The sequence below is a fragment of the Rhinoraja longicauda genome, chromosome 31 (genome assembly GCF_053455715.1).
Source record: "Rhinoraja longicauda isolate Sanriku21f chromosome 31, sRhiLon1.1, whole genome shotgun sequence".
In the NCBI taxonomy this organism is placed as follows: domain Eukaryota; kingdom Metazoa; phylum Chordata; class Chondrichthyes; order Rajiformes; family Arhynchobatidae; genus Rhinoraja; species Rhinoraja longicauda.
Window position 1 is genome coordinate 16,342,236 of NC_135983.1, and position 25,099 is coordinate 16,367,334.

The 25,099-nt window shown below is 40.9% G+C and overlaps 1 protein-coding gene across 3 annotated transcripts in view; it reads right to left on the reverse strand.

Moving 5' to 3' along the window:
* fubp3 (far upstream element (FUSE) binding protein 3) overlaps positions 1-24,811 on the reverse strand; it is an 85,927-nt gene extending 61,116 nt beyond the window's left edge. For all 3 annotated transcript variants that reach the window (XM_078425791.1, XM_078425790.1, XM_078425789.1), the window contains exon 1: positions 24,669-24,811. In XM_078425791.1, the coding sequence (XP_078281917.1) occupies positions 24,669-24,779 (111 nt within the window). In that variant the 5' untranslated portion in view covers positions 24,780-24,811. The remainder of the gene's footprint in view (positions 1-24,668) is intronic.
* Positions 24,812-25,099: the final 288 nt, after the last annotated feature.

A 25,099-nucleotide genomic window follows, 5' to 3' on the forward strand; every position in this document is an offset into this window, starting at 1 on the left:
ACGTCATAAGATCATAAATTTTAGGAGAATTAGGCCATTTGGTCCATCAAGAGTACTTCGCCATTCTTTTTTTAAAAATTACATTTCACAAATCTTGGGTCTATTATTGCCTCTGGAAACACATTAAGCAAATACAGAGGGATACTGCTACTTGAACAGCAGACAGTTTGGCTGAACATTTGGTATTTTGAGCTCTGTCAGACAAAGTTTGCAAAAGGATTTTTTTCCCCTTTGTGTTTGTGAACAGTGGCGAAAATTCGGGAGTGCAGTATCTGGAAGACACCAACCACACCCATCACGGATAGTTCTTCATACCGAGACCTTTTTTCCTCGCGTCACTCCTTAAAGCGCTACCCTGTTGGCTGCACGCACTTCTATTGAAATGCAAATCTAGCTGTGACTATTTTGGAGGGCGACACATCCAAGCTGAGCTCACCCTCGTCCTAAGTATGCACAGATTCCCCAAAAGGAATCACTGGCTCATGGTCAGGTGTGGGAAGTGTCCAATTTTTCCGTTATTTGTATTGATTTCGCCGAGCTGAACCGAGAATTCTACCTTTCATGATTTTGCCACAAGTCATTTAAATGAAACTATTTAGCTGCAAATGTTACAACATTCTATTTGCAATTCTGCCAATTCACAGGTTAATATATATCATACATATTCAGATATTGTAACTCATTCTAACCAAAGAATTACAATTACCAAGTTCACTACCAACATACATATAGGTATGTAGAGTACTTTCATCCTTCCAAGTGCCAAAGGCTCTGTGGAAATAAACATTGCTGACATTATTTTCCTTTTTGTTGTTTTGATCTTCTGACCCAAGGATATAATTGCTTAATGAGCTGCCACAGTAGATTTCAAAAGTGCTTAATTGTCATATGTACCGACAATAGAACAATGAGATTCGTACTTGCAGCAGCATAACAGGCCTGGAAATACAATAATCATTGATAACCAAAAAATGCAATAAGTTAATAACTCCAATACTAGCGCAAAGTAATATTGGAGTCCTTATAAAAAGACAAACTGGTGACCTAGAACTGATCTATATAGTCTGCAGAGGCAGAGCATTCTTCCGCAACATGATAGAGTAATGATAAATGGTTTTCCCTGGTGGAGACACTAATTTTGGAATGAAGAGATTAAGCTGGAGAAATTTCCTCGCTCAGAGCTGTGAATCTTTGGAATTCTCTGTGGAAGGCTAGCTGGAGTAATTTCAAGGTTGAGGTGGATAGATTTTTAAAACATCAGGAATTATGAGGATGAGAGTGGGTTCAAGTCCCATTTCACAGACTCCAGCACCAATATCTCAGCTGATATACATTGCAGTAGAGAGATTCCCTTTCTTCTAAAAAGACCAAAATTCTTCAAGTTTTTTTCAAGTGAACACTTTCGGACAGCAGGGAACTTATTCCTGGCTTCCGGGCAAATATTTCTCTCAATCAACATTACAAAAGCAGATTACCCTGCTAGTAACAATGTTTTTTTTGTGGGAACTTAATTTATGCACATTGGCTGTTCCTTTTTTTTTTGCATTACGTCAGTGATCAGAACTATTTAATAAGGTGCCCTGACATGGTGAAAGATGCTATATAAATGCAAGGCCTTTTCTTACCCACCTTTATTATCTGATGAAATTTATCTTAATTCTTTAGCATCTACAGAACCGAAACACAAAACACACCATACTTAAAACATGTTTAAATCAGAAGTTACAAAAACTGAACTTTTAATGTACCAGCTCAAGGCAGTTAAAGAAAACTATATCTGCTCAATCTCAAAACTACTACTGCTACTGTCCAGACACAGCAGCAGTGGTTTAAAGCAGTCAAGCAAACAACTAGAGTGACACCATCACTGCCACAAAATAAATTATCTGGTCATTCATTTTGCTGCTGTAGGTAGTATCATAACATGTGCAGAGTTGTCATATTCGGTTACACGACAATAATTACTTTGCAATGTAATTAGTTTTGTTAACTGCTTTGGATCAACGGAGATTCGATATGCTGCATAAATACAGTGTATCTATTTGTGCAGCAATGCTCTTGACGAATGCTCTTAAATTCATCCCTAAATTGCTCCCAGTAGTAACAGACCTATAATTACATTGTAATACAGCTAATTACAAGCTCCATCATACATCATTTGCTTAGAAAAAAATCAAATTTATAAACTGTGCTGTGAGCTAAGCTATTGTCCAAGTGGACACATTGTGAAATTTCACCTCAGTTCATGTGGCAGCAATCTTGTCCAAGTCAGGAGGCAGTAATTTCTGTCAAGAGCAAATGTATAAAGCAGTGACATTTCAGTAATGTTTCAGAGACATGGCTCACCCCTAGCTCTCCAGTCCAAAGGCTTCTCAATCCATTGCACTGACCTAAAGGCGTCATCAGGAAAAGGGAGACTGTGGCAGAGTCTGCCTCATGGTAAAGTTTTCATCGACGTGGGTATCTTAATCAATTTCTGTACTCTCCCCGCACCCCCCCCCCCCCCCCAAACACCTAGCAATGAAGTGCCATCCCTTCTGCCTCTCAATGGAATTCACCTTCATCATCATGACTGCAGTCTACATCCCCCTCCAGGCAGATGTTTGGCCAGCGCTTGAACTCTAACTACATGCCATTGTCAACAAACACCATATCGCGTGTACCCCAACATCTTCTCATTGGTCGGGGACTACAACAAGGCAAGCGTGAAGACACTTCCATTGGCACTCCACCTGCAGCACCAGAGATCAAGCACTTGGCCATTCCAGTCCAGCAGAGACACCTATGACTCCAGCCCTTACATCTACGTGGGAACAATCAGACCATCTGGCTGCGCTCTTTCTTGCATTTCGTCAGCTACATAAGAGTGCAGCTCTGGTGAAGAGACTTGTGCAGGACTGGTCAGGGAAGCAGCAGACTGCCTTCACACTGCTTGGTCTCTTTAGACTGGGTGATGTTCAAGGATTCAGCAACAGAACAAATCTGTCACGGTTGCTACAAATTTCATAAAGAATGTGTTGAGGGTATTTCTACCACAATCATCCGAGAGTTCCCAAGCCACCCTTTGATGAACTGGGAGATCAGCAATATATTAAGGACAAGGTGTGCAGCATCGAGGACAGGTGATCCAGAGTTATACAAGTAGTCCACATACGACTCACAGAATGCTATTGAGCTGTACAAATATGCTTCTGGACCAAATAGGACACTCAGACATACACTCGGCAACTGTGGCAGGGCTCACACACCATTGCTTGAAACCAACTAGCGACACATCACCTCCAGACAAGCTCAATACTTGTTTCGAAAATGAAAGTAACAATGTACCTTCATGGGCCCCACAGCCCCCAGCAATCCTGTGACCTCAATCTCCAAGGTGGATGTCAGAAGATCTTCCTCGAGGCTGCAATCTCAGAAAGATTTGAACCCCAATGGTATATCTGGCAACATTCTCAAAACCTTCAACTCGCAACTAATTGGAATTTTCACTGACATCTTCACCCTCTCCTAACCTGCCATAAAAGACATCCATAACATTGGTGACTGAGATGGTCAAGGAGACAAGCCTCAACGACTACTATGGCTGCTCAATGTACTTCGGTTTTTCCACTATGGTCCAATTTATTTCACTGATAATTTATTGTAAACTTGTTGTTGCATCTAAAAATGTGAAGCTGCAGCAAGAAAGAATTTCATTGTTCCTGTTCATATCCGGTGCATATGGCAAATAAACACTTGATTTCTTTATTTTGATCTTGGCCCTGAGCATTTGCAACATTAAAGAAGTTGTTGTTTCATATGTTAAGCCAAGGACTATTCAAAACAGCCTCTAGGCACATCCTTGATGTCAACCAATATCAGCCATGACTGGTTGTACATTTGTTTTCAGTTTGAGAGATTTTATTGTGTCACAAACTGCCAAATAAGTGAATATTAATACTAATAAGTGACAGTAATCACCAACCTCCAAACCCTTTCTATCCATATATCTGTAAACGTAGAATTCAAAAGATTTAGTTTAATTTTGGTCAGGATTAACCTGCTAATTATTTTTAATCTGAGCAGACCTATTTTCCTCTGGGGTTAGTGAAAGCATTGACTTGGTCGATTACATTCTTGCACTGGGCAGAATCTGTGGGATCAATTCCTACGTGGATAGTTTAAGCTGACTATCCATATAGCTTTCATATGGAAGGCCATGCGAACTATCCAGACAAACTATCAGTAATGTCATCTCACACTACCGCAATGACATTCCCCTCGATCAATAAAGCATCACCACATGCTCTTTCCCCCCCCCCCCCCCACCTCTCTCTCTCCTATAGCACCTGTATGCCGGAACATGAAAAGTAGACACAAAATGCTGGAGTACCTCAGCAGCAGGCAGCATCTCTGGAGAGAAGGAATGGATGACGTTGCAGGTCAAGACCCTTCTTCAGAATGATGTCAAGGGAGTGGGCAGTACAGAGATAAAATGTAGTTGGAGACAGTAAGACATAGGAGAACTGGGATGGGGGAGAGGATGGTGAGAGAGAGGGAAAGGGCTGGCTCAATGCATTAATGCAAGATGGCAGCCATCTTTCAATTGTTCTCTGCTCCTTCAGTACCTGCAGAAATTGCCTTGGCATTAATTAGAAGCGTGCAAGGAATTATCCTAGATGCACAAGACGCCAATTACTTAACATCACGGGAAAAATAAACCATGTGGTCACTGGAGTTTGAGAGGTTGCATAAATAGGCTACAGTATTTTCTACGGTACAACTGAGATACTATACAAAAGTATATCAACTTAATGTATTTATAAAATCTTTCTTTATTATCTGCCAGAGCTCCCCTCTACTCCCCTTTTGCCCTTCTTATTTCCTTAAGCATGCTCATCAGTTCTAAAACTCCTTCAGGCATACACTTGCTCCCTGGTGCCTACTCTTTGCCCATTCCTACTCTTTTTTTACTGACCAGAGCTTCAATTTCTCACATCCTCCAAGCTTCCTTACTCCCTTGCTTTCACTAACAGGAACATGCATGCCCTGACCTCTTGCATCATACTTTTAAAAGCATCCCACTTTCCAGATGTTCCTTTGCCTGCAAACAACCTACTGCAATCAACTTTAGCAAGTTCCTGTCTAATACCAGCAAATTTGGCTTAGCCCCAATTCAGAATTTTAACTTGTGGACCCACCCTGTCTTCATCCATTACTATTTAAAAACTAATAGAACAGTGGTCGCTAGTCGCCGACGGACACTTCAGTCACTTGCCCTTCCAAATTTCCTAAGAGTATATCAAGCTTTGCCCCACCCCCTTGTAGGGTGCTCTACATATTGCCAGAGGAAACTTTCCTGAACACATTTGACAAATTTCACCCCTTCTAAGCCCTTAACACTATGGCAGTCCCAGTCTATATTGGGAAAGTTAAAATCCTCTATGACAACCTTATTAGTGATCATGCAGCTATTTGTGATCTCCTGGTATATTTGTTTTTCTAATTCCCGTTGACTATTTGGAGCCTATAATACACTCCCAACAAGGTGATCATCGCCTTTTTTTATTTCTCAGCTCCACCCATAAAGCCTCACAGGGCGAACTATCAGCAAAGTCATCTCGCACTACCACAATGACATTCTCCTTGATCAATAAAGCAACACCACATGCTCTTTTTTTCCCCACCTCCATCTCTCCTATAGCACGTGTATGCTGGAACATTAAAGGTACACACAAAATGCTGTAGTAACTCAGCGGGACAGGCAGCATCCCTGGAGAGAAGGAATGGGTGACGCTTTGGGTCGAGACCCTTCTTCAGACTGATGTCAGGGGAGTGGGCGGTACAGGGATAAAATGTAGTCAGAGACAGTAAGACTGGGAAGGGGGAGGGATGGAGAGAGGGAAAGCAAGGGCTACTTGAAGTTAGAGTCAACATTCATACCACTGGGGCGCAAGCTACCGAAGGGAAATACGAGGTGCTGTTCCTCCAATTTGCACTGGGCCTCACTCTGACAATGGAAGAGACTCAGGACAGAAAAGTCAGTACCTGGGGAGGGGGTGGTTTGGGTGGGAAGGGATGAGTTAACCAGGGAGTTGCGGAGGGAACGGTCTTTGCGGAAAGCGGAAAAAGGTGGAGATGGGAAGATGTGGTTAGTCATGGGATCACGTTGGAGGTGGTGAAAATGTTGAAGGATTATGTGCTGTATGCGACAGCTGAAGGCGAGGACAAGGGGGATTCTGTCTTTGTTAAGAATGGGGGGAGAGGGAGCAAGAGCGGAGCTGTGGGATATCGAAGAGACCCTAGTGAGAGCCTCATGTCCAATGGAAGAGTGAACCCCCGTTCCCTAAAGAATGAGGACATCTCCGAGGACCTGGTATGGGACACCTCATCCTGGGCACAGATGCGGCGTAGACAGAGGAATTGGGAATAGGAGAAAAAGTCTTTACAGGAAGCAGGGTGGGAAGAAGTGTAGTCTAGATAGCTGTGGGAGTCAGTGGGCTTGTAATAGATTTCAGTTGATAGTCTGTGTCCTCTGTTGGAGACGGTGAGATCTAGAAACGGTGGGGAAATGTCAGAGATAGTCCAAGTGAATTTCAGTGTAGGATGGAAATTAGTCGTGAAGTTGATGAAGTTAGTGAATTCTGCATGGGTGCAGGAGGTAGCACCAATGCAGTTGTCAATGTAGCTGAGGTAGAGTTCGGTGATAGGGCCAGTGTACGCCTGGAACAGTGATGGTTTGACGTGCCCTACAAAGAGGTACACATAGCTGGGGCCCATGCGAGTGCCCATAGCTATGCCTTGGATTTGGAGGAAGTGACAGGAGTTGAAGGAGATGTTCAGGGTAAGGACCAGCTCTGCTAGGTGGAGGAGCGTGTTAGTAGATGGAAATTGGCTGGTTCTGCAATCGAGGAAGAAACGAAGGGCTTTAAGACCTTCCAGGTGGGGGATGGAGTTGTAGAGTGATTGAATATCCATAGTAAAGATGAGATAGTGGGGGCCTGGAAAACAGAAGTAATTGAAGAGACAAAGAGCGTGCGTGAGGTGTCTTGGGCATAGGTAGGGAGGGATTGGACCGGGGGATGGGATGGAGTCGAGGTGTGTGGAAATTAATTCAATGGGATGTGAACTAGCAGAAACAATGGGTCCGCCAGGGCAGTACTGATTAAATCAGGCCGTGTGGGGCTGGGGAACGATTAATGGAACCGCCTGTCCCGCTGAGTTACTCCAGCATTTTCTTGTCTACCTTCGATTTAAACCAGCATCTGCAGTTCTTTCCTACACATTAAGCTGCCAGTCCTGTCCTTCTTAGCCAGGTTTCTATAACAGCTGCACCATTTCAGTCATACATACCTAACTGTTTATCCACCTACCCGTTAGACCTCTCGCATTTAAATAAATGCAATTCAATGAGCAATTGAATGCAATTCAACAGCACTTCCTCATTCCCTGCCATGCTCCTGCCTAACCTGTCCACTGAACTTTCTTTCATCAATAATCACAGCAGGATCTTGATCAGTCAGGCAATTGGGTTGAGAAATGGTTAATATAGTGTAGTTAAGTGCATGATTTTGCTTTCTTGGAAGTCAAACCAGTGCAGGAGCTTCACAATGAAGGGCAGGGCCCTGGAAAGTGTTGTAGAGCTGAGGGATCTTGGAATACAGGTACATAGTTCCTTCAAAGTGGCGTTGCTGGTAGATAGGGTGGTCAAAGGGGCTTTCCGTACATTGGCCTTCATCAGTCAGGGTTACTGTGTATAGAGGATGGGCTGTTATGTTACAGAAGGTGGTGGGCTTATGGAACGAGTTACAAGAGGAGATAGTTGAAGTAGGTACTGTAATTACAATTAAAAAATATTTTGACAGGTATTTGGATAGGAAAGCTTTAGAGGGATATGGTCCAAATGCAGGCAAGTGAGCCTAATGTAGATGGGGCATCTTGCTCAACCTGTTTCCATGCTGTATGACTGTAGACCTCAAAGGCTATTTATTGGCTCTGAAGCACTTTACGTCCTGAGGCTGTACTACAAAAGGTGAAAAACTTGTATTTTTCATTCAGCTTTTATATTCATGGTTTTAAAACTGCACATTCCATTTGTTTAGGATCCATCACTTGCTGTTCATTCAACAACTACTTAAATATAGTGCAGGAAGCCACCCCAACTGCTATACTTCAGTGTAGCAGATACCACATGTAATACGATCATAGCAGAGTCAGGAGAATAAATAGCCTTTGCCTACGGCAGTAAAGTTACCAGTCAGATTTATTGAACTGCAAATTGTAAACAGAAAAACAGTGTACTAACTGTAATCACACATTATTCCAGTAACAAAAACATTTTATTCTTCTGGCATATAATAAATTCTAGCTCCTTAACATGTGGTAATGTTACTAAACTATCTCTAATCCTGTATTTAACTGCAAGTCTCCATATAAAGCAAAGCAATCAAAAGAGCTAGCTCCGATTGAACGCTCCAAGGGCAAGTTCCTAGATTTCTACGCAACATTACAGACAATCCCTGGATTAGAGCCTTTTGGGAAATTCACCTGAACAGAATACTACCCAATAATTGACACGCAGAATAAAATATGTTCTTATGGGATTTGTGTGAAAGTAAATAAATAATTACTTTTTCAGCTCACATTTCTTGATACACGAGTAGATTTAGTTTAGTTTATTGAGATACAGCGCGGAAACAGGCCCTTCGGCCCACCAAATCCGCGTTGACCAGCAATCCCCGCACACCAACACAATCACACACTAGGGACAATTTATAATTCTACCAAGCCAATTAATCAACAAACCTGTACGCCTTTTCAGTGTGGGAGAAAACCAGAGATCCCGGAGAGAAACCACGGAGATCATGGGTAGAATGTACAAACAGACAGCACCCGCAGTCAGGATCGAACCTGGGTCCCTGGCACAGTAAGGCGGCAACTCTATCACTGTGCCACCCTAGATGATGCGGCTTTGGAAAATCGTGACACCTCCCCCCATCCCTGCAATGTCTACTGCCCCAGATCAATTTCTACTCAGGGATTGTTACGCAACTTTAAGATTGCATTGCAAGCGCTACATATTTAAAAATCCTAACGCCGATACAAGATTAACTCACTTTATAAGGCTCAAACTTGCATTCATGGTGCTGCTCAGGACTTCAGATTCTTCAAAACAATTAAAAAATCATTGAAGTACCATCTTAAGTGTAGTCACTGTTGTAATGTAGAAAATAGCAAAATTGCACACAGCTTGAATCCAAAAGCATCGATCTATGACGAAGCAATTTATTTTAATTAATCGAAAGAAACATTGGCCAGCATATTCAGGATAATAAGCCTATATCCTCTTCATAATGATGCCATGAGATTTTTTTTAAATCACCTGATGAGCATTGGAATCTGTTTGATCTCTCGTTTAAAAGTCATCGCCTCCAATAGCAAAGCAGTTCTATCACTGCTCCAGCAGAGCCTGTCTGGATTTTGTGCCCAACTCTGGGTGGAACTTCAGAATCAACCTTCAGAATCAAGAGTATTCACAATGAGCCAAAGCTAATATTCTGCAAATATTAGCACTTTAAATCCCATTGTTCTATGCAAGATCCCACAATGATGCATTGATGCCACTAGAGTTTAAAAAAGTTTGAAAGACAGTTTTTAAGTGCTTTAGCTGTGTCTTGCAGAACTTGCAATTTTCCAACATTAACACTGTAAAACTTTCTTAGCACTTTGCAGAAGAGGCCAGACCAGGTGGTGTTAGCAAATAACCAAAAAACTTGTTCAAAGCAGCAGCTTTCTAGGTGATCTTAAAATGACAGAGGGAGAACTAGATGTAGAAAGATTCATGCAGGAAATTCCAAAGCATGGAGCTTCAGCCAAGATTCCACTAGTGGAGTTCTGCGATAGAACAAAACAGCACACGAACGGACCCTTTGGCCCACAATGTTTGTGCCCAACAGTATTTTACAATCTCACTGGTGGAGAGGACCAAGCTAAGGTAGGTGTACTATTTGTGAATCACTTAAATATTTATCTTTAAATTCTTAATATTAGAAAGTTAATATTTTAAATGCATGCACACATTAACATAGGGAGCCGACTAGTACCCGAGTTTGTCAACACCTACCCTACATAGCATTGGTACCACTCCAAGTTGAAAAACTGCAGTATTATTAGTCCCACAAAGTTCAACAATTTTTCGCCATTTCGCAGAAAATTGTGCAACCTGTTTCAGGAAAATGTTGGCCTGTTCTCAAGACAGCAAATGGTTTGACTGGGAAAGAACAACATTTAACACACAGTAAACTAAGATATACATGGGAGTATGAAAATAATGTCAATTTGGACATGCCAACAACACAAACTATCTCCCAACAATTAAATTATTTAAATTTGGTGCATTTAAATTTTTGCTTGACCTATCAGCCAGAGCCAAATTTTCATTCCAAAAGTATGACTCAAAGAAATGTACACAGTAAGGTGACCCTGGAAATGATGCAACTAATCTCATTAGTCAGATTTAAAATGGTCAGTAATACCCTGACAGCACAGTGCCAAATGTAGAATGCTAATGTTTCTTAGGTACCTGTGAGAATCATACATTTTTTCAATCATATGCAATAGGGCAAATGCTCTTCAGTTTGGTCACAGATTTTCCACGTTGGAAATATCTCCTCAAAGCAGATATCCTCCTTTCACGTTCAATAATGTTCTTTAAAAACTAGCACAGTGAACTGTTCTCAGGACATCGAAAGTTCAGGTAGAACTGGGATAATAGAAAGCAGGAAAGATTATGAGGAACTCACACTCCTAGCAAGGCTTTAGCAAGAACATGGTTCATCGCGCAGCAACGATTGTTGCTTCCATCTGTGCTTCTGACAAGAATTAACTAAGCAGACACCTCAAAGTTCTGGAGAGATACTGCCTTCTCCAGCATAATTCAATCAGCTCCCAAGAAGCTACATTGTTCACATGCCCAGCAACAGGCTGGCAAACCAGACAATCTATTCTGTGCTCATTGACTTCAAGGGGTTATCTGGTAGATAGAATTCATAGATCATAGAACAATCCTTAAAGAAAATGTAATAATCCCCACCAACGCATGGTGTTCCTGCCCCATTAACACTCAAAAATTAAGGTTGGAGGTAAAATTTATTTTAGTCAGTTTTATACATACATCTCATGTCACTTATACTAAAAGATCAAAGTGATAATTTATGATTCATTCACAACTGAAACCACAGTACCAATCATTCCAGATCCATTTATAATACTTACAGTGTACAGATCTACACATATCTTAAATATTCTCCAATGTTCAGACTAATGCAGTTTTGGTGAAATACACAATTATACACTAAGGGAAATGATTTCACAGAACCTATAATCCCAAGGCAAATTGTTAAAGTTAGTTTGGACTAAATGGAAATGGCTGCTTGAATTAACAAGATAAATAATTTTTCACAACCTACCATATGCCCTGAGATTAACATAAAAAGCTGGAGTAACTCAGCGGGTCAGGCAGCATCTCTGAAGAGAAGGAATGGGTGATGTTTCGGGTCGAGACCCTTCTTCAGACCATATGCCCTTGTCATAATAGGTACAGCAATCAAACAAAATATCAGCAGGTACCAATCTACACTTAACTAGCACCTGACCACAGTTTAAGGATACAATCGGCATTTGTCAAGTCATATATTGGCAGAATAACTATATTCTGTCAATAAATATCTACAAACTATCAACACACAAGCTATCAACATATACACCAATCAACAACCATTAGCTTGCAATATTATACTCAATCTTGCACTGAAAACAAGGAAAATGTTACCTTCTAAAATGTATTTATACAGCATGTAAACTACAAGTTTGCTATACAACAGGTAACAGCACAACAGTAAACATTTCATTATCTTAGACAGACACATGGTACACTACCTCTAAACAACCACCAGAATATCAGGCAACCGTCATCCAATGAATGATCCAACTGACAACTATAGTTGTGTTAGAAGAAAATTTCACTGTGTCTTCACTTCTCCGAACAGAAAATTATCTTCCTGACTCATCGCTGGAAGACAGCAGTAATAAACAGGAACATGCCCCAGTGAGTAATTATGTAACTAATGTATCAGCTTACAAGGCACGTGACGGATATAAATACATAAGCTGAAGCTTTGCTGTATACCAAACTGGGCAATACACAAAGCAATGCAAGCAAAATATTTCTGCAGGTTGAAATTATACATCATTCTTGCCGCCAGCCCATGCTGATGTCGTAGGGAAAAAAAGCAACAGGGCAGGTGGAGATTTTCTAAACCTTGATGTTACAGAACAGATTAAATAATTCATTCAGGAAATGCCTGTAGTTGGCAGAGACATGAATAAACTGCCTTTATTATGCCATTCTTTGCAAATGAACAAAAGCAGCAATTTGATCAGAACGTTGCTAACCAGTGTTTTTAAGTCATCTTTCACCAGACTGAAGGAATCAGAAAGACACTGCCTTGGGTAGCAGACAACAATAAGAACATTGGCCCCTTGGAAAATAAAATTAAGTGCAATAGGAATTAACTATGAAGTCCCAACACTTAATTGATGTCACACTATTGAAGTTTAGTCAATGAGAATTTGGAGAAGAGAGATTATGTACATTGTAAAACAATTTTTGGAGCTACGAGGACAAGAAATATTTTAAGCTTTGGATACAAAAATATTTTCTACTACTGATTTCTCACTCGAGTTCTCCTAAGAGGACGGGACTAGAACGCTGAGAGATTTCCCACATATTCTCCACAAGCAGCTCCTGAGCGGCAGGCCGTTTTAGAATGGACTCTCCTTTTAGTCTACACCTTCCCCATGAACAGGTAAGTGCTTGACCGACACTGGGTATACTATGGAAGAAACTCATCAACTTACTGCGAGAGAAATCAAGGTGCAACCACAATGTGGTACAGAGCAGGAAAAGATTTTGTTCACCTTTTTCCCCTTTCTCCCTATCAGCAGGGCCCCCAAGTAATACATTTTTACTTCTCTCCTCTTATTTTACATATTATCAATTTTATCTGAAACAACTTATTTTAAACAGCAGCCAGGAAACTGGAATAAAAAGAGCACTAAATACGAAGGAATTGGTAACAAACTTTGAACAAGGAACACATGGATACATTAAGCCTCAATATGAAAGTGCCACAATCTTTCCTTCTAAACCAGACTCACACTGAAAAGACATTTTCCCTCTTCACCCAACCATTTGCAGCACACATGTAAACCCATTACTTTTACTCCACCAGGTACCAAAAAAATGTTTTCAGCAAATATATTTCCAGTGCTATAACTTCTGTTTGCCTAGCACATTCTTGCTCGAGATTGTCATGGGATTATTGAAGTCCATCAGAACAATCTGAATTAGCAATGAAATAACAGGACCTTTGACATTGAAGCAGTCATTGGGAAAACACATTTTTGATTCTGTATATGACTTGACCCTGGATTGTAACCCTAACCCCAACATGTAACACACAACAGAAAAATTCACAAACTAAAATCTGTTGCAATTTCTTATCATTACTTATCAAAAGTATTTTCAGACAGTTTGAACAGTGTAACATTTCTCATCAGATTTTCAAATATCATAGCCTTGATCAGGCATTCTTAAATATGGTGGCACGGTAGCGCAGCGGTAGCGCAGCGCAGCGGTAAAGTTGCTGCTTTACAGCGAATGCAGCGCCGGAGACTCAGGTTCGATCCTGACTACGGGTGCTGCACTGTAAGGAGTTTGTACGTTCTCCCCGTGACCTGCGTGGGTTTTCTCCGAGATCTTCGGTTTCCTCCCACACTCCAAAGACGTACAGGTATGTAGGTTAATTGGCTGGGTAAATGTAAAAATTATCCCTAGTGGGTGTAGGATAGTGTTAATGTGCGGGGATCGCTGGGCGGCACGGACTTGGTGGGCCGAAAAGGCCTGTTTCCGCGCTGTATATATATGATATGATATGATATGATATGGTGTTCCAAAACTGAACCACGCTTAGATCAGTGCACGCAAGAAATTAAATACTTTTAATATATGATACTTTCCCCACAGATAGGCAGAGGAAGACTAAATAGATAAGGACAGGATTCAAGTCAATAACTTGCATTTATATAGCATCTATAAATAGTAGCTAAAGAAACCACTCAGCTAGCAGGACTAGATGGTGTGATTGAAACCATTTAAAAGGTTTTAGACCAGAGGGAATTGTTAAGTTAGTACTATCGAGTGAGGCATTAACCCTGGCAAGACACAAAATACCGGAGTACTTTCTTGGTCTCGACCCGAAACGTCATCCATTTCTTCTCTCCAGAGATGCTGCCTGTCCCGCTGAGTTACTCCAGCGTTTTGTGTCGACCTTCAATTTAAACCAGCATCTGCAGTTCTTTCCTACACATTAACCCTGGCAACTTGGTTCTGTCATCCTTTCTACTCCTCAGTTCAACTGCTCCCTTGTCACTCAATCTCCTCACCTGCATCATTTTGTTGGATTTTCAATTATTCTAGCTTCAATATTTTGTGAGAGAGCCATTGCTGAAAGGGATGAGAAAAGGCTAGGCGGGAGATGGAGACTAAAAGGAATTGAAATTTCAAGTCATCCACAAACATCATTGTAAATAAGTTTTTTCTATACTGCATTAAACATCCACAGGTTCCAAGTGGCCTCCACTTCAAAAATTACATTTGATTCTTCCAATATTCAGTTTTGTGCAGCAGCTTCTATAAGTTTCATCACAACCTTAAAAACTCTGCTGAAAAACTCATCTTTCCCCTTGTGCAAAATGATTTAAAGTTGAAGACTTTCAGTGGGGCATCCATCCGGTTACCTCAATTACAGTAGTCTGCCAGTCTCGACATTTCATTTGCATTTCAAAAAGTTTTCAGTTGATTTAGTGTCAGCAAAGTGTGACAAAAAAAGCCTTGCCTGCACAAGGAAGATACATCAGAACCAGGGAAAATAAAAAATCTCTCAGTGGGTCAACAGGCAACCTGGAGAAAATCTTTAAAAACATATACCTCGTTAGACCAAATGTCACCAATCAGCAATCTTCTCAGTATCCGATTCAGAAATAAAGATGCCTCGTGAATCTATTAAAAGACGGCTGCCAGGTTCAGTCTGGAGCTGGCTATTTCACTTGTCACTTGCTCATTTTTAATCTCGGAACCAAAAATTAAAAAGGTTATCTGGATCGATTTTAAGACAATGAAGGCAACATTTCCTCTGTCAGTAACAATTTGCCACAAATATAGTATGATCACTCACATAAATTATTGACGAGTTATATGGTTGTTAATGAAAAATAAACATTTAAATGCAGCCAAATTGCCAATGTAAATGGATATACAAAATGTGTGATGTCAACACAAATAGAAGTGGAGCGATTTCCTCCTTCATTTGTTTAATTACTATGTTCCAATGTGGAAAAATTTAGGTTTTGGTTTATTGTCATGTGTACCAAGGTACAGTGAAAAGCCTTGTTCTGCAAGTTATCCAAACAGATCAGATATACCGTATGGATACAATCAGTTCAAACTCAAGTACAATAGATAGAATGAGTACAAAATATTGTTCTCAGCTTTGCAGCGCATTAGTTCCACAGACGAAGTCCAATGTCTCCAATGAGGTACAGGCAAATAGAACAGTACCCTAGCTTATGGAAGGACCGTCCATAAGCTTGATAATGGAGGGGAAAAATCAGTTCCTGAGTCTGGTAGTATACTTTAAAGATTCTGTACCTTCTGCCGTACAGGAGCAGAGAGAAGGAATGGTCGGGATGGTTCCATCAATGATGGAAAATCGAGTATGTGAGATCTACATCCACACCTCTACCGTTTCTTGTAGTCTTAGGCAAAGGTATACCTAGCTGTTGTGCTTGTTATGGTGTATCTGTAGAAGTTTGTAACAGTCATTGGCGAGATATCGAATCTCCTCAGTCTCTTCAGGAAGCAGTGCCTTCTTGGCTTTTGCATTAGCCATTAGTCCATGTCAGATCATGGGTAATATTAACACCAAGAAACTTGAAGGTCTCAACTATTTCCACATCTGTACTATTGATGCTGACTAGGGCTCGTACTCAAACATGCTTCCTGACGTCAATAATTAGCCCCTTCGCTGACTTTGAAAGAAAGATTATTGTCCTGACACCAAGTTCTTTATTTCCTTCCTATACTGCGCGTCGCCATTGATCGTGATTCAACCGACCACAGCAGTATCGTTCATAAACTTGGAGATGGATTAGAGCTGAATTTGGTCGTATAGTCATGAGTGTAAAGGGAGTATACTAGGGGAATGAGGACGCAACCTAGCGAGGCATTGGTGTTGAGTTATCGTGGAGGAGGGGTTATCACCGATGCTCATTGATTTTGGTCTGTGAGTCAGGAAGTCGAGCATACAGAGGCACAGAGTGTAGCAGATTCATCGGTCCAGGAGATTGGATGGAATTATGGTGTTGAAGCCGGAGCTACAGTTGATAAATATGAGTTTAACATTGGAGTCCTTGTGGTCTAGGTGTTCCAGAGATGAGTATAGGGCAAAGGGGATAACATCTGCTGTGGACCTGTTGCAATGCTAAGCCAATGGCAGTGGATCAAGGCTAGCTGGGAGGCTGGAGTTAATATGCGCCATCATCAGTCTCTCAAAGCACTTCACGATGGTAGATATCAGAGCCACTGAATGGTAGTCATTAAGACACGTCACTTTACTTTTCATCGGCATTGGGATGATAATGGTCTTGGAATGATAATGGAGTAGTGAGAGGTTTTAAAGATGCCAGGAATCCATGTGGAACAGTTGCTTACCACGGATTCACTCTGAGGAAGGTCGATCTTACATCTGCCTCATTAACCAATGGTACAGGTGCACCCAAGAATGGCAAGGCAGGTGGCATTCCACCACTAATCCTCTATTCCAACAGGGTGTACAAAGCATTACGTTCATCAGGGAAGAGACCTATTATTGCCAGAGATACTGCCTCCTTCGCTTTGTAGTCCATAACGGGCAAGTATTGCCATATTCTATGGGGATCCGTGTCATTGCTTCGAGACCAGTTTAGTCCAGAATTCCCTCTTGACCTTCTTAATAGCTCTGCGGTCCTACAAAGATTTATTGTATAGCTTGGGATCATTTGACTTCAATGCTGCAGGCTTGGATGTCACCTGGGAGTGGTCTCGTGGTTCATTCATGTTTTCCAGTTAGGGAACACATTGAATGGTACATAGTGCTCTGCACATTTGCTGATAAAATCTGTGACACCAGTGGCATATTATTCATCTAGGTTAGCTGCAGATTTCTTGAATATGGACCAGTTCTTCGGCTAAAGGCAATCACGAAGGGTGTCTTCTGTTTCAACAGACCAGCACTGCATGACTTTCTGTATCAGATCCTCCTCCTTCAGATTCTGCTTGTAAGCAGGAAGCAGAAGCATAGCCAGGTAATCATATTTATCAACGTGCAGCCTGGGAATGGAGCGGAACAAGTTTTTAGTGGTTGTAATAGCAGGAGTCATGGATGCTTGGGCCTCAGGTTGGGCAGGAGCCATGCTGATAATATTTTGGTAGCACGCCAAAGAGGTTGGCCTGATTGAAGTTGGGCACTTCATTTCAAGACGATTGATGATAGTGTGTAATTCCCCAAGCTTAGCATTGGTCTGCACTGGGATGTAGACTGCAGGTAGGATAGCTGCAGTGAATTACCTTGGCAGGTAGTAAATAAATTTAGGTGGGGCAAAGTTTATAACACGAATAATTAAAAGCATACCATCCAGGAGAGAATAAAGTGTCTCAGCAATATTCCCATTTCAATGCTCAAAACACCTCCTACCAGAAATCCACCCTTGACTCTGTTGTTTGACTTTGTGCTAACCAGGCTCGCCATCTCTCCTGGTCTTGGATGACTTGATGTCCAGGATTGAACTGTTCAGTGGTTCAATGAAAGAACCATGATTGCTATTTTCCTTCAGTCAGTGGCTGAAGAAAGCCCTCCTAATAAACTACCACAGAAGATATTGAAGTTGAGTAGTCTTGGACAGGCTTCAATTTCAAAAAAGGACACCATTAGTGTTAGTGAAAAACTCCACTTCAATCAAATACAATTGCTGATGCAGCATTAATGTAACAGATACCAACCGGTGAACCATGTGAAAGATCAAGCTATTTTATCTTCAATAATCCGGTTCTACTTAGCCACATGCAAGCTAACAGGTACTTCTATTTAAGCTTCAGCAATGAAAACATAAAATGGCATACAAACCTATTTTATCCAGTTTCATCAAAAATAATCTGAAAATTACTGATTGAGGCCAAAAGATGAAAACACTGGTGTAAAGGTTTTAAGTTCTCAGACATTCATTCAATGGTATGAATTTGTACTATTAACCATTTTGTTCTGCTGATCTAACTTGCATTCAAGCTAGCTTCTAATGTACAGACACCCAAGACTCTTATGGGCCACATTCACAAGGATTCCTCATCACCTTAATTTCAAGGTCATGTGGAAGCAGGAAAGGCTGGGCATGAAGCTGGGAGTGTTAAGAGTTCTTTGGCCTATTCAGCATCTGATCAGGTATTGATACTGCTGGGAGCAATAAAGGAAATATTTGGATCTACAGCACCAGCAAGCCACACTGCAATAATAAAATCACACACAATAACCTATTTCCTGTAAGTAACGGAGACAACAGACAAAAAAAAAAAAAGAATCAGGTAATCATAAATGAGTTCCAAGTTCCTAACCATCACCTCAACAAATAGGATCACAGCCCGGGTAGCTGCCATCAGAGTTATGATTTGACATGATATACTCACATTTACAAAAAAAAATTGCCTTCTCATTACCAATGACTCTGCTTTGATAAGGAACAATTCCACTGACATCTATTGCCTTGCCCAAGGAACAATTATTCAAGGGAAGCCTTGACATTTCTCTGGTCCCAAATCAAAATAGACATTTTCCCTGTCCTATGAAAACATGCATTTTTCCCCCAGGTACGAGTGCAAAACAAAAGAAATGGAGGTATGTATGTTCCCACCATCTGCCTCCCTAAACATTAACTTAGAGGATAAAATGTGACACCTTTGAATTCTAGGGCTGATCATCTTACAAAAACATATGTGGAAAAGTTTTTGATCGTCTCTTTCACATGGTTACTGACATTTAACTAGGTACAATACAATTCTGACAAAATCCTTTTAGTCATGAGCATTTATGGAAACATAAGGCTACAATCAAATGAGTCAATTTGAATGAATTACATATGCTGTAAAAAACCCACGAAAGCCATTTGAAGTCATCAGAAGTTCAAAAAGATTATAAGCTTGATGGCACTCATATATCTAAGCATAATATTACAGGAAGATCAGTAGATTATTATTCCAATACCACAAAGAAAATATATGAAGGCCTAATTCTGCCTATGCTTATATATGCACTATTGCTCCAAGGTTGGTCATAATCTTTCAGTGAACTGGATTCCAAATCTGATTTGACAAAGATGTAATTTCTTTCATCTGCTGAATGAGATGACTTCTCAGTACTCTGCGTTCCCAGAGATCCGTTTTTGAAACCTTCTCACAAGGCATAAAACTTAAAAAATTTGAAAGTATGCAGAGTTAAACAGAGCAGCTGCCTTTACATTGACAAAGTTAGTTAATATAGATATGGCTGCGTAAACAACAGGCATATCTACAGATACATTAGATTTAGTGCATTGATAGGACACAGTCAAGTTTTGCTCCTCAAGTTGCTCATAGAAAACATCTAGAAAAGCACAGTTTAGGCATTAAAAGGGTGCTGAACTGTACTTTAACAACAGTACTGTTCATCTGGATCATTTAATCTGGATTGCTTTGACAGCATTCAATCGTATTCTCAGTGGCAGTGTCAATCAGCAGGATGCTAGTTCGGTGCAGAAACTCATCACATTTCACCATCTACTAATGATTATCACACAACTTACTTAGATTATTTGCTCAAGAGTGTAACAACCTTTTAAGTATACATCCACTTGTAAACATCCAAAAGAAGCTACCTACCCAAGGACGAGACTACAACATACTGCTGAGCTTTTCTAACTACAATCATTTAGCAGGCAGCAATGACAAATTTCCCAATTTTAATAGATCCATGAAGACCCTGCCCACTGGGAATGGGGAACAGATAAATCTGAAGCCATTGAAATTAGGATACTCCTAATAATATAGCCACCATTCCAACTACTACTAATATATAGCCAATTCATAATCCATCAGCATCCTGAATTGTAGCCTTGTATTGATCATTCCCTTTGTGATAAAGTTTACAAAAACTTTGCAAAACCAAATATCTGTACAGTCACATTGTTTCTTCACTCCCTGTACAATTTAATCTTAGATTACTTCATAACTGCAGCATAACTCAGCAAACAGACACCTGTAAATAGAAAGATATATAAGAAAATAACTGCAGATGCTGGTACAAATCGATTTATTCACAAAATGCTGGAGTAACTCAGCAGGTCAGGCAGCATCTCGGGAGAGAAGGAATGGGTGACGTTTCGGGTCGAGACCCTTCTTCAGACCTGAAGAAGGGTCTCGACCCGAAACGTCACCCATTCCTTCTCTCCCGAGATGCTGCCTGACCTGCTGAGTTACTCCAGCATAATGTAAATAGAAAGAACTCCTTGTGTCATGCAAAGCCTTCATTTGAAGATGATATGGGACATGGAAAGATAAAAATGGTGGCAAATATTAATGGTCATTACGGGGTACTTGAGAATGTGCATTATTTTACGATTAAGCCTCCCGACGTTTGGTCAATGATCAGTTAACTGGAATGAATCAAAATGCCACAACTACACCCTATTCCCAAGGAGAAGACATCATAATGAGGTGTTCCACTTAGTCACTGCCTGATGTCTACACATGAACATCAGTAAAAGGGGGGTTTGACATACTTTGATTTGCTTAACAGCGTGATAACCTCACCACGCTACTGAGGCCAATATGCAAACGGTGCAAACCTGAATAGTTCTACAGTAATGTTCAACATTTAATCGACATATTTTGTGTCCTAGGAGGAGAGGAAGGGCAAATATAGGATAGTCAATTCGCAAACTGGAAATGTTTTCTAATTTTTTTAAACAATAGCTCCATTCATGTGGAGAAACCACACACAGGAGAATGCTGTCCAATGCCTGACCATCATTCCAATGCTAAGTTACAAATGCAAGTTGTGTAATCAATACTTACATAAGCATATATGGAAAATACATTTGACAAAAACAAGCTTTAAAATATAAATATGGTAACAATAGTTGCACACAAGGTCAAGCTGTGATTGCACGAAAATGTATCTTTCCTGTGAACACCAACTTCATTTGTACTGTAATGTTTAACATACAAGACCCCTTCAATGAAAGATTAGTTAAATATACACACAGCAAAGTAGAACTTTCCATCTTCCGCATTACTTGAAATGATGTTAAAGCTGGCTGTGCTGGTACCCGGTATCACGTCAGCTTGAAGCGTCAGAATTTCACCCCACACAGCAATGACAAATTATACACATGGTAGGGCATACAGGAAAACAAGAACTTTCCATTGTTCCACCTGTTTATGGACAGGTCTTCCTATAAAAAATGTTCAGAGTTTACTTGAACATATTTTACAATACAAAGGGGAACTGCAAGTGATTGTACATCCATTACAAATAGTATGAGCAATTTAAAGTTAATATAAGCTACATTTTGGTGCAAATGTCATTTGAACAATTTTTCTTATATTCATTAGAGTATGATGGTGAAATAAACAACATTAACATTAGGGAAAATTGGTTGCTTTAAAATGCTGTTTCCAACAGGAGCAAAATAATCCTCTAATTTAACAACTTGTAAAGACTAACGATATAACATATGTACAAGATAAACTAAAATGGCTAATATGAATGTGAATAAAAGTCAATGATTCTCATTAGGATGAGTGATAGTTAAAGGATATTGGACATTACTTTTGATTACAACCTTCCCTCTGAGCTCTGGGCAATTATTGTTCTTAATTACTACAAAAAATATGTTTCCTATCGGAATAAGGCTTGGGAACTTATATACATTTCATTTGTTACAGTGACTGATGACTTTTCTGCTCCACAATCTGCTAAAAGAGATCAAAACCAGATGCCGGAGTAGCAAATACATTTAATACAGGCTCTAAATCGAATAGATTACCAGCAAAAAAATGCATAACAACTGTCAGGCAACTTTCTAAAGATCAGGGGCAATAAACTAAAGGAAAACGGCATCCACACTGCAGTCAGTTGTTGATGAATGGATCATGTATAGCACAAGATGATCTTTCTTGTGAATGCAATGCAGAAGGTAAATGGCATTTTGTCACACCATAAATTTTCAGCTATTAAGTATTGAAGTAATTTTATTATTTTCTGTCTTCAAGCGAAAAAAGACTGTCCAAGTTTTAAAAAGTTGGAGTTTCCATACTTAAAAGTAAAAATCTCAACTCTATTGAGAGCTCAAAGGTACCAAAACAAATCTTACTTCAAATTCTCTGCACAATGTTTCCAATTTTAACTGTGACTAATATCAAATTCAAGCAATCTGAAATAAACGCAGGCCCTTCTAATCACTCCCCAGTACCTGAATAAATGCACAAAAAATGAAGTACCTAAACACAAACTGCTGGAGGAACTCAGTGGGTCATGCAGCATCTGAGGAGGTGATGGAAAGACAACATTTCATATCGCGGCCCTTCTTCAGACTGATGAAGAATATAGAATCATTCAGAACTAGGGTCCCAACCCCAAACGTCATCTGTCCATTCCTCCAACACTTGGTGTTTTGCTCAAGATTCCTGCATCTACAGTCTCATGCGTCTCCATTTAACCAACCAATGTTGGTCATTAATGTAATGGACATTGATTTGATGACATCCATAATGAATAACTGATACACTGTTGAATATGGGGTGAGGACATGAGATGCAAGAGTCTACATGAAAGATTTTGATTTCTGTTTTTAAACCTGATTCCTCATAAGATTTTGGGAGTTTCTCAGGTCAGTTTCCGTTCACATTGTGATTTCTATTGATTGTACAACTTGACAGCTCCCTGGCATGTTACTTATTCTTCTCATTATACAGTCAATGGTAGCATTATTCTGTTACCCAAAATAGTTTTTTGCCAGCTAAAATGTGAGAACATGGAAAATTCAGAGAATTGAGAAACAAGGAACTGCAGGAGCTGGTTTGTAGAAAAAAAATCATACCCTTGTAAAACAACAATTGACTGGATGTTTTCTCATTTAATCTTCCTATTATTTCAAGCGCACTCATGAAAATTGTTTCAAAACTGAATATCCACCATACATGGCCCGATAAACAAAGAATTCAGCACGCAAAGAGAAATTCACGTCTCCTTCGGTCGAGTCCGAAGTTTTAGAGACTTGGAAGCTGCAAAATGGCGCCAGTTCTTGGCGACTCTGCGTGCTGTCCCAGAATAAGATTTATTTTGTTCATGCACAGGGCGGTTTGATGGATAGCATATAAACAAACAATTCACTGTACCTCTGCACACGTGACAATAATGAAATCAGAGGCATCACAAATTGCCAGTTTTGAAAATGACATCTCCAGATAAAATATTATTCAATCATCTTCTCAACTACCTCAATTTTAAAAAACACATCACAGCATACAATTCAAAGAAACCAGTTGGGTGCATGTGGCCTTCATCTATCCTCTTACATAGAACTCTCAACTTCATCTTAGACAATAGATGCAGGAGTAGGCCATTCAGCCCTTCGAGCCAACACCACCATTCAATGTGATCATTTTTATTCCCGTAACTTATCCATAGAACTGTGCAGCACAGGAACAGGCCTTTTAGCCCACAATGTTTGTACCAAATATCATGTCAAAATAAACTGATCTAATTTATCCGTACATGATTCATAACTTCTAATCCATGCACAACTCTTAACAGTGCACAAATTCCATACACTAAAGTGATTCCAAGATTGAGAATCATACAAAACTGTCAACACCATAGGATGTACAAATACAAAGACTGTGATTTGGCCATTGGTGGAACACCATTCATTGAAATGGAAAAAGGTTTTCATCTCAAGTAATACGAGGCAACATTTGCTGAACTACTGTTTTTGCAACTGCAGAATCTCGCAAGTACTTTATTTTGGAGGAATAAAGATATCTAAAAAACAATTAAGATATATTTTGTAGTCTAAAACTCTACATTGGGTCGAAAAAAACCTGTAGTAGAGGTCTGAGGGTATGTACTGCACAAGTTTCAACCCAGTAGTGGGGGAGTGGAACCGAGGGTGGGGGGGGGGGGGGGGGGGGGGGGGAGAGGGTCTGTTGGGTAGGTGGATGAGAGGGAGATTCGACTTCGAGACTGATCCACGATCTGTTCAGGAGTAAAGCTGCAGTGGGAGCTGGAGCCGGCTCCAGACATCCGGAGGGCAGTCGTGGGCGCCATGCGGCCTGCCCCGGGCAGAGGGTCGCCCCGGGGGCGGGGGGGCAGGGCCCCGGTCCCCGGCTGCACAGTCTCAGGCTTCCCCGGCCCTCCGCCGAAGGCCCTGCCCCCTCCCCCCCCCGGCCCTGACTCCGCGCCGCTGCCGCCGGCCAGCGCAGGAAGCCGGACTCCATCTTTTACCTGCCGCGCCCTCTGCAGCGCGTCGGCGAAAGCCTCCACCTTGGGCCCGGGCGAGTGTCCGGCGCCGAGGCCGAGCGCCGCCGGGGTGAGGATGCTACCATACTCCGCCATGGCCGTCTCCCAGAGAGAGCATACTGGGAAAGGGAAGCGGAACCCGCGTCACCGCCGCACCTCTCGCGAGAGCTGGGCCCCGCTGCAGCAGATACACCACTTTCCCGTGACGTCACCGGCCCAGCCCGCTCCCGCTTCCGGGTGGCCACTGGCACACAAAATGCTGCATCTCTGGAGGAAAAGGATGGGTTAAGGACGAGACCCTTATTAAAACCTGTTTGCATAGTTGACTTTAAATGGAATGAGTAGAGGAAAAAAAAACCCTGCAGATGCTGGTTTAAATCGAAGGTAGACACAAAATGCTGGAGTAACTTATTAAC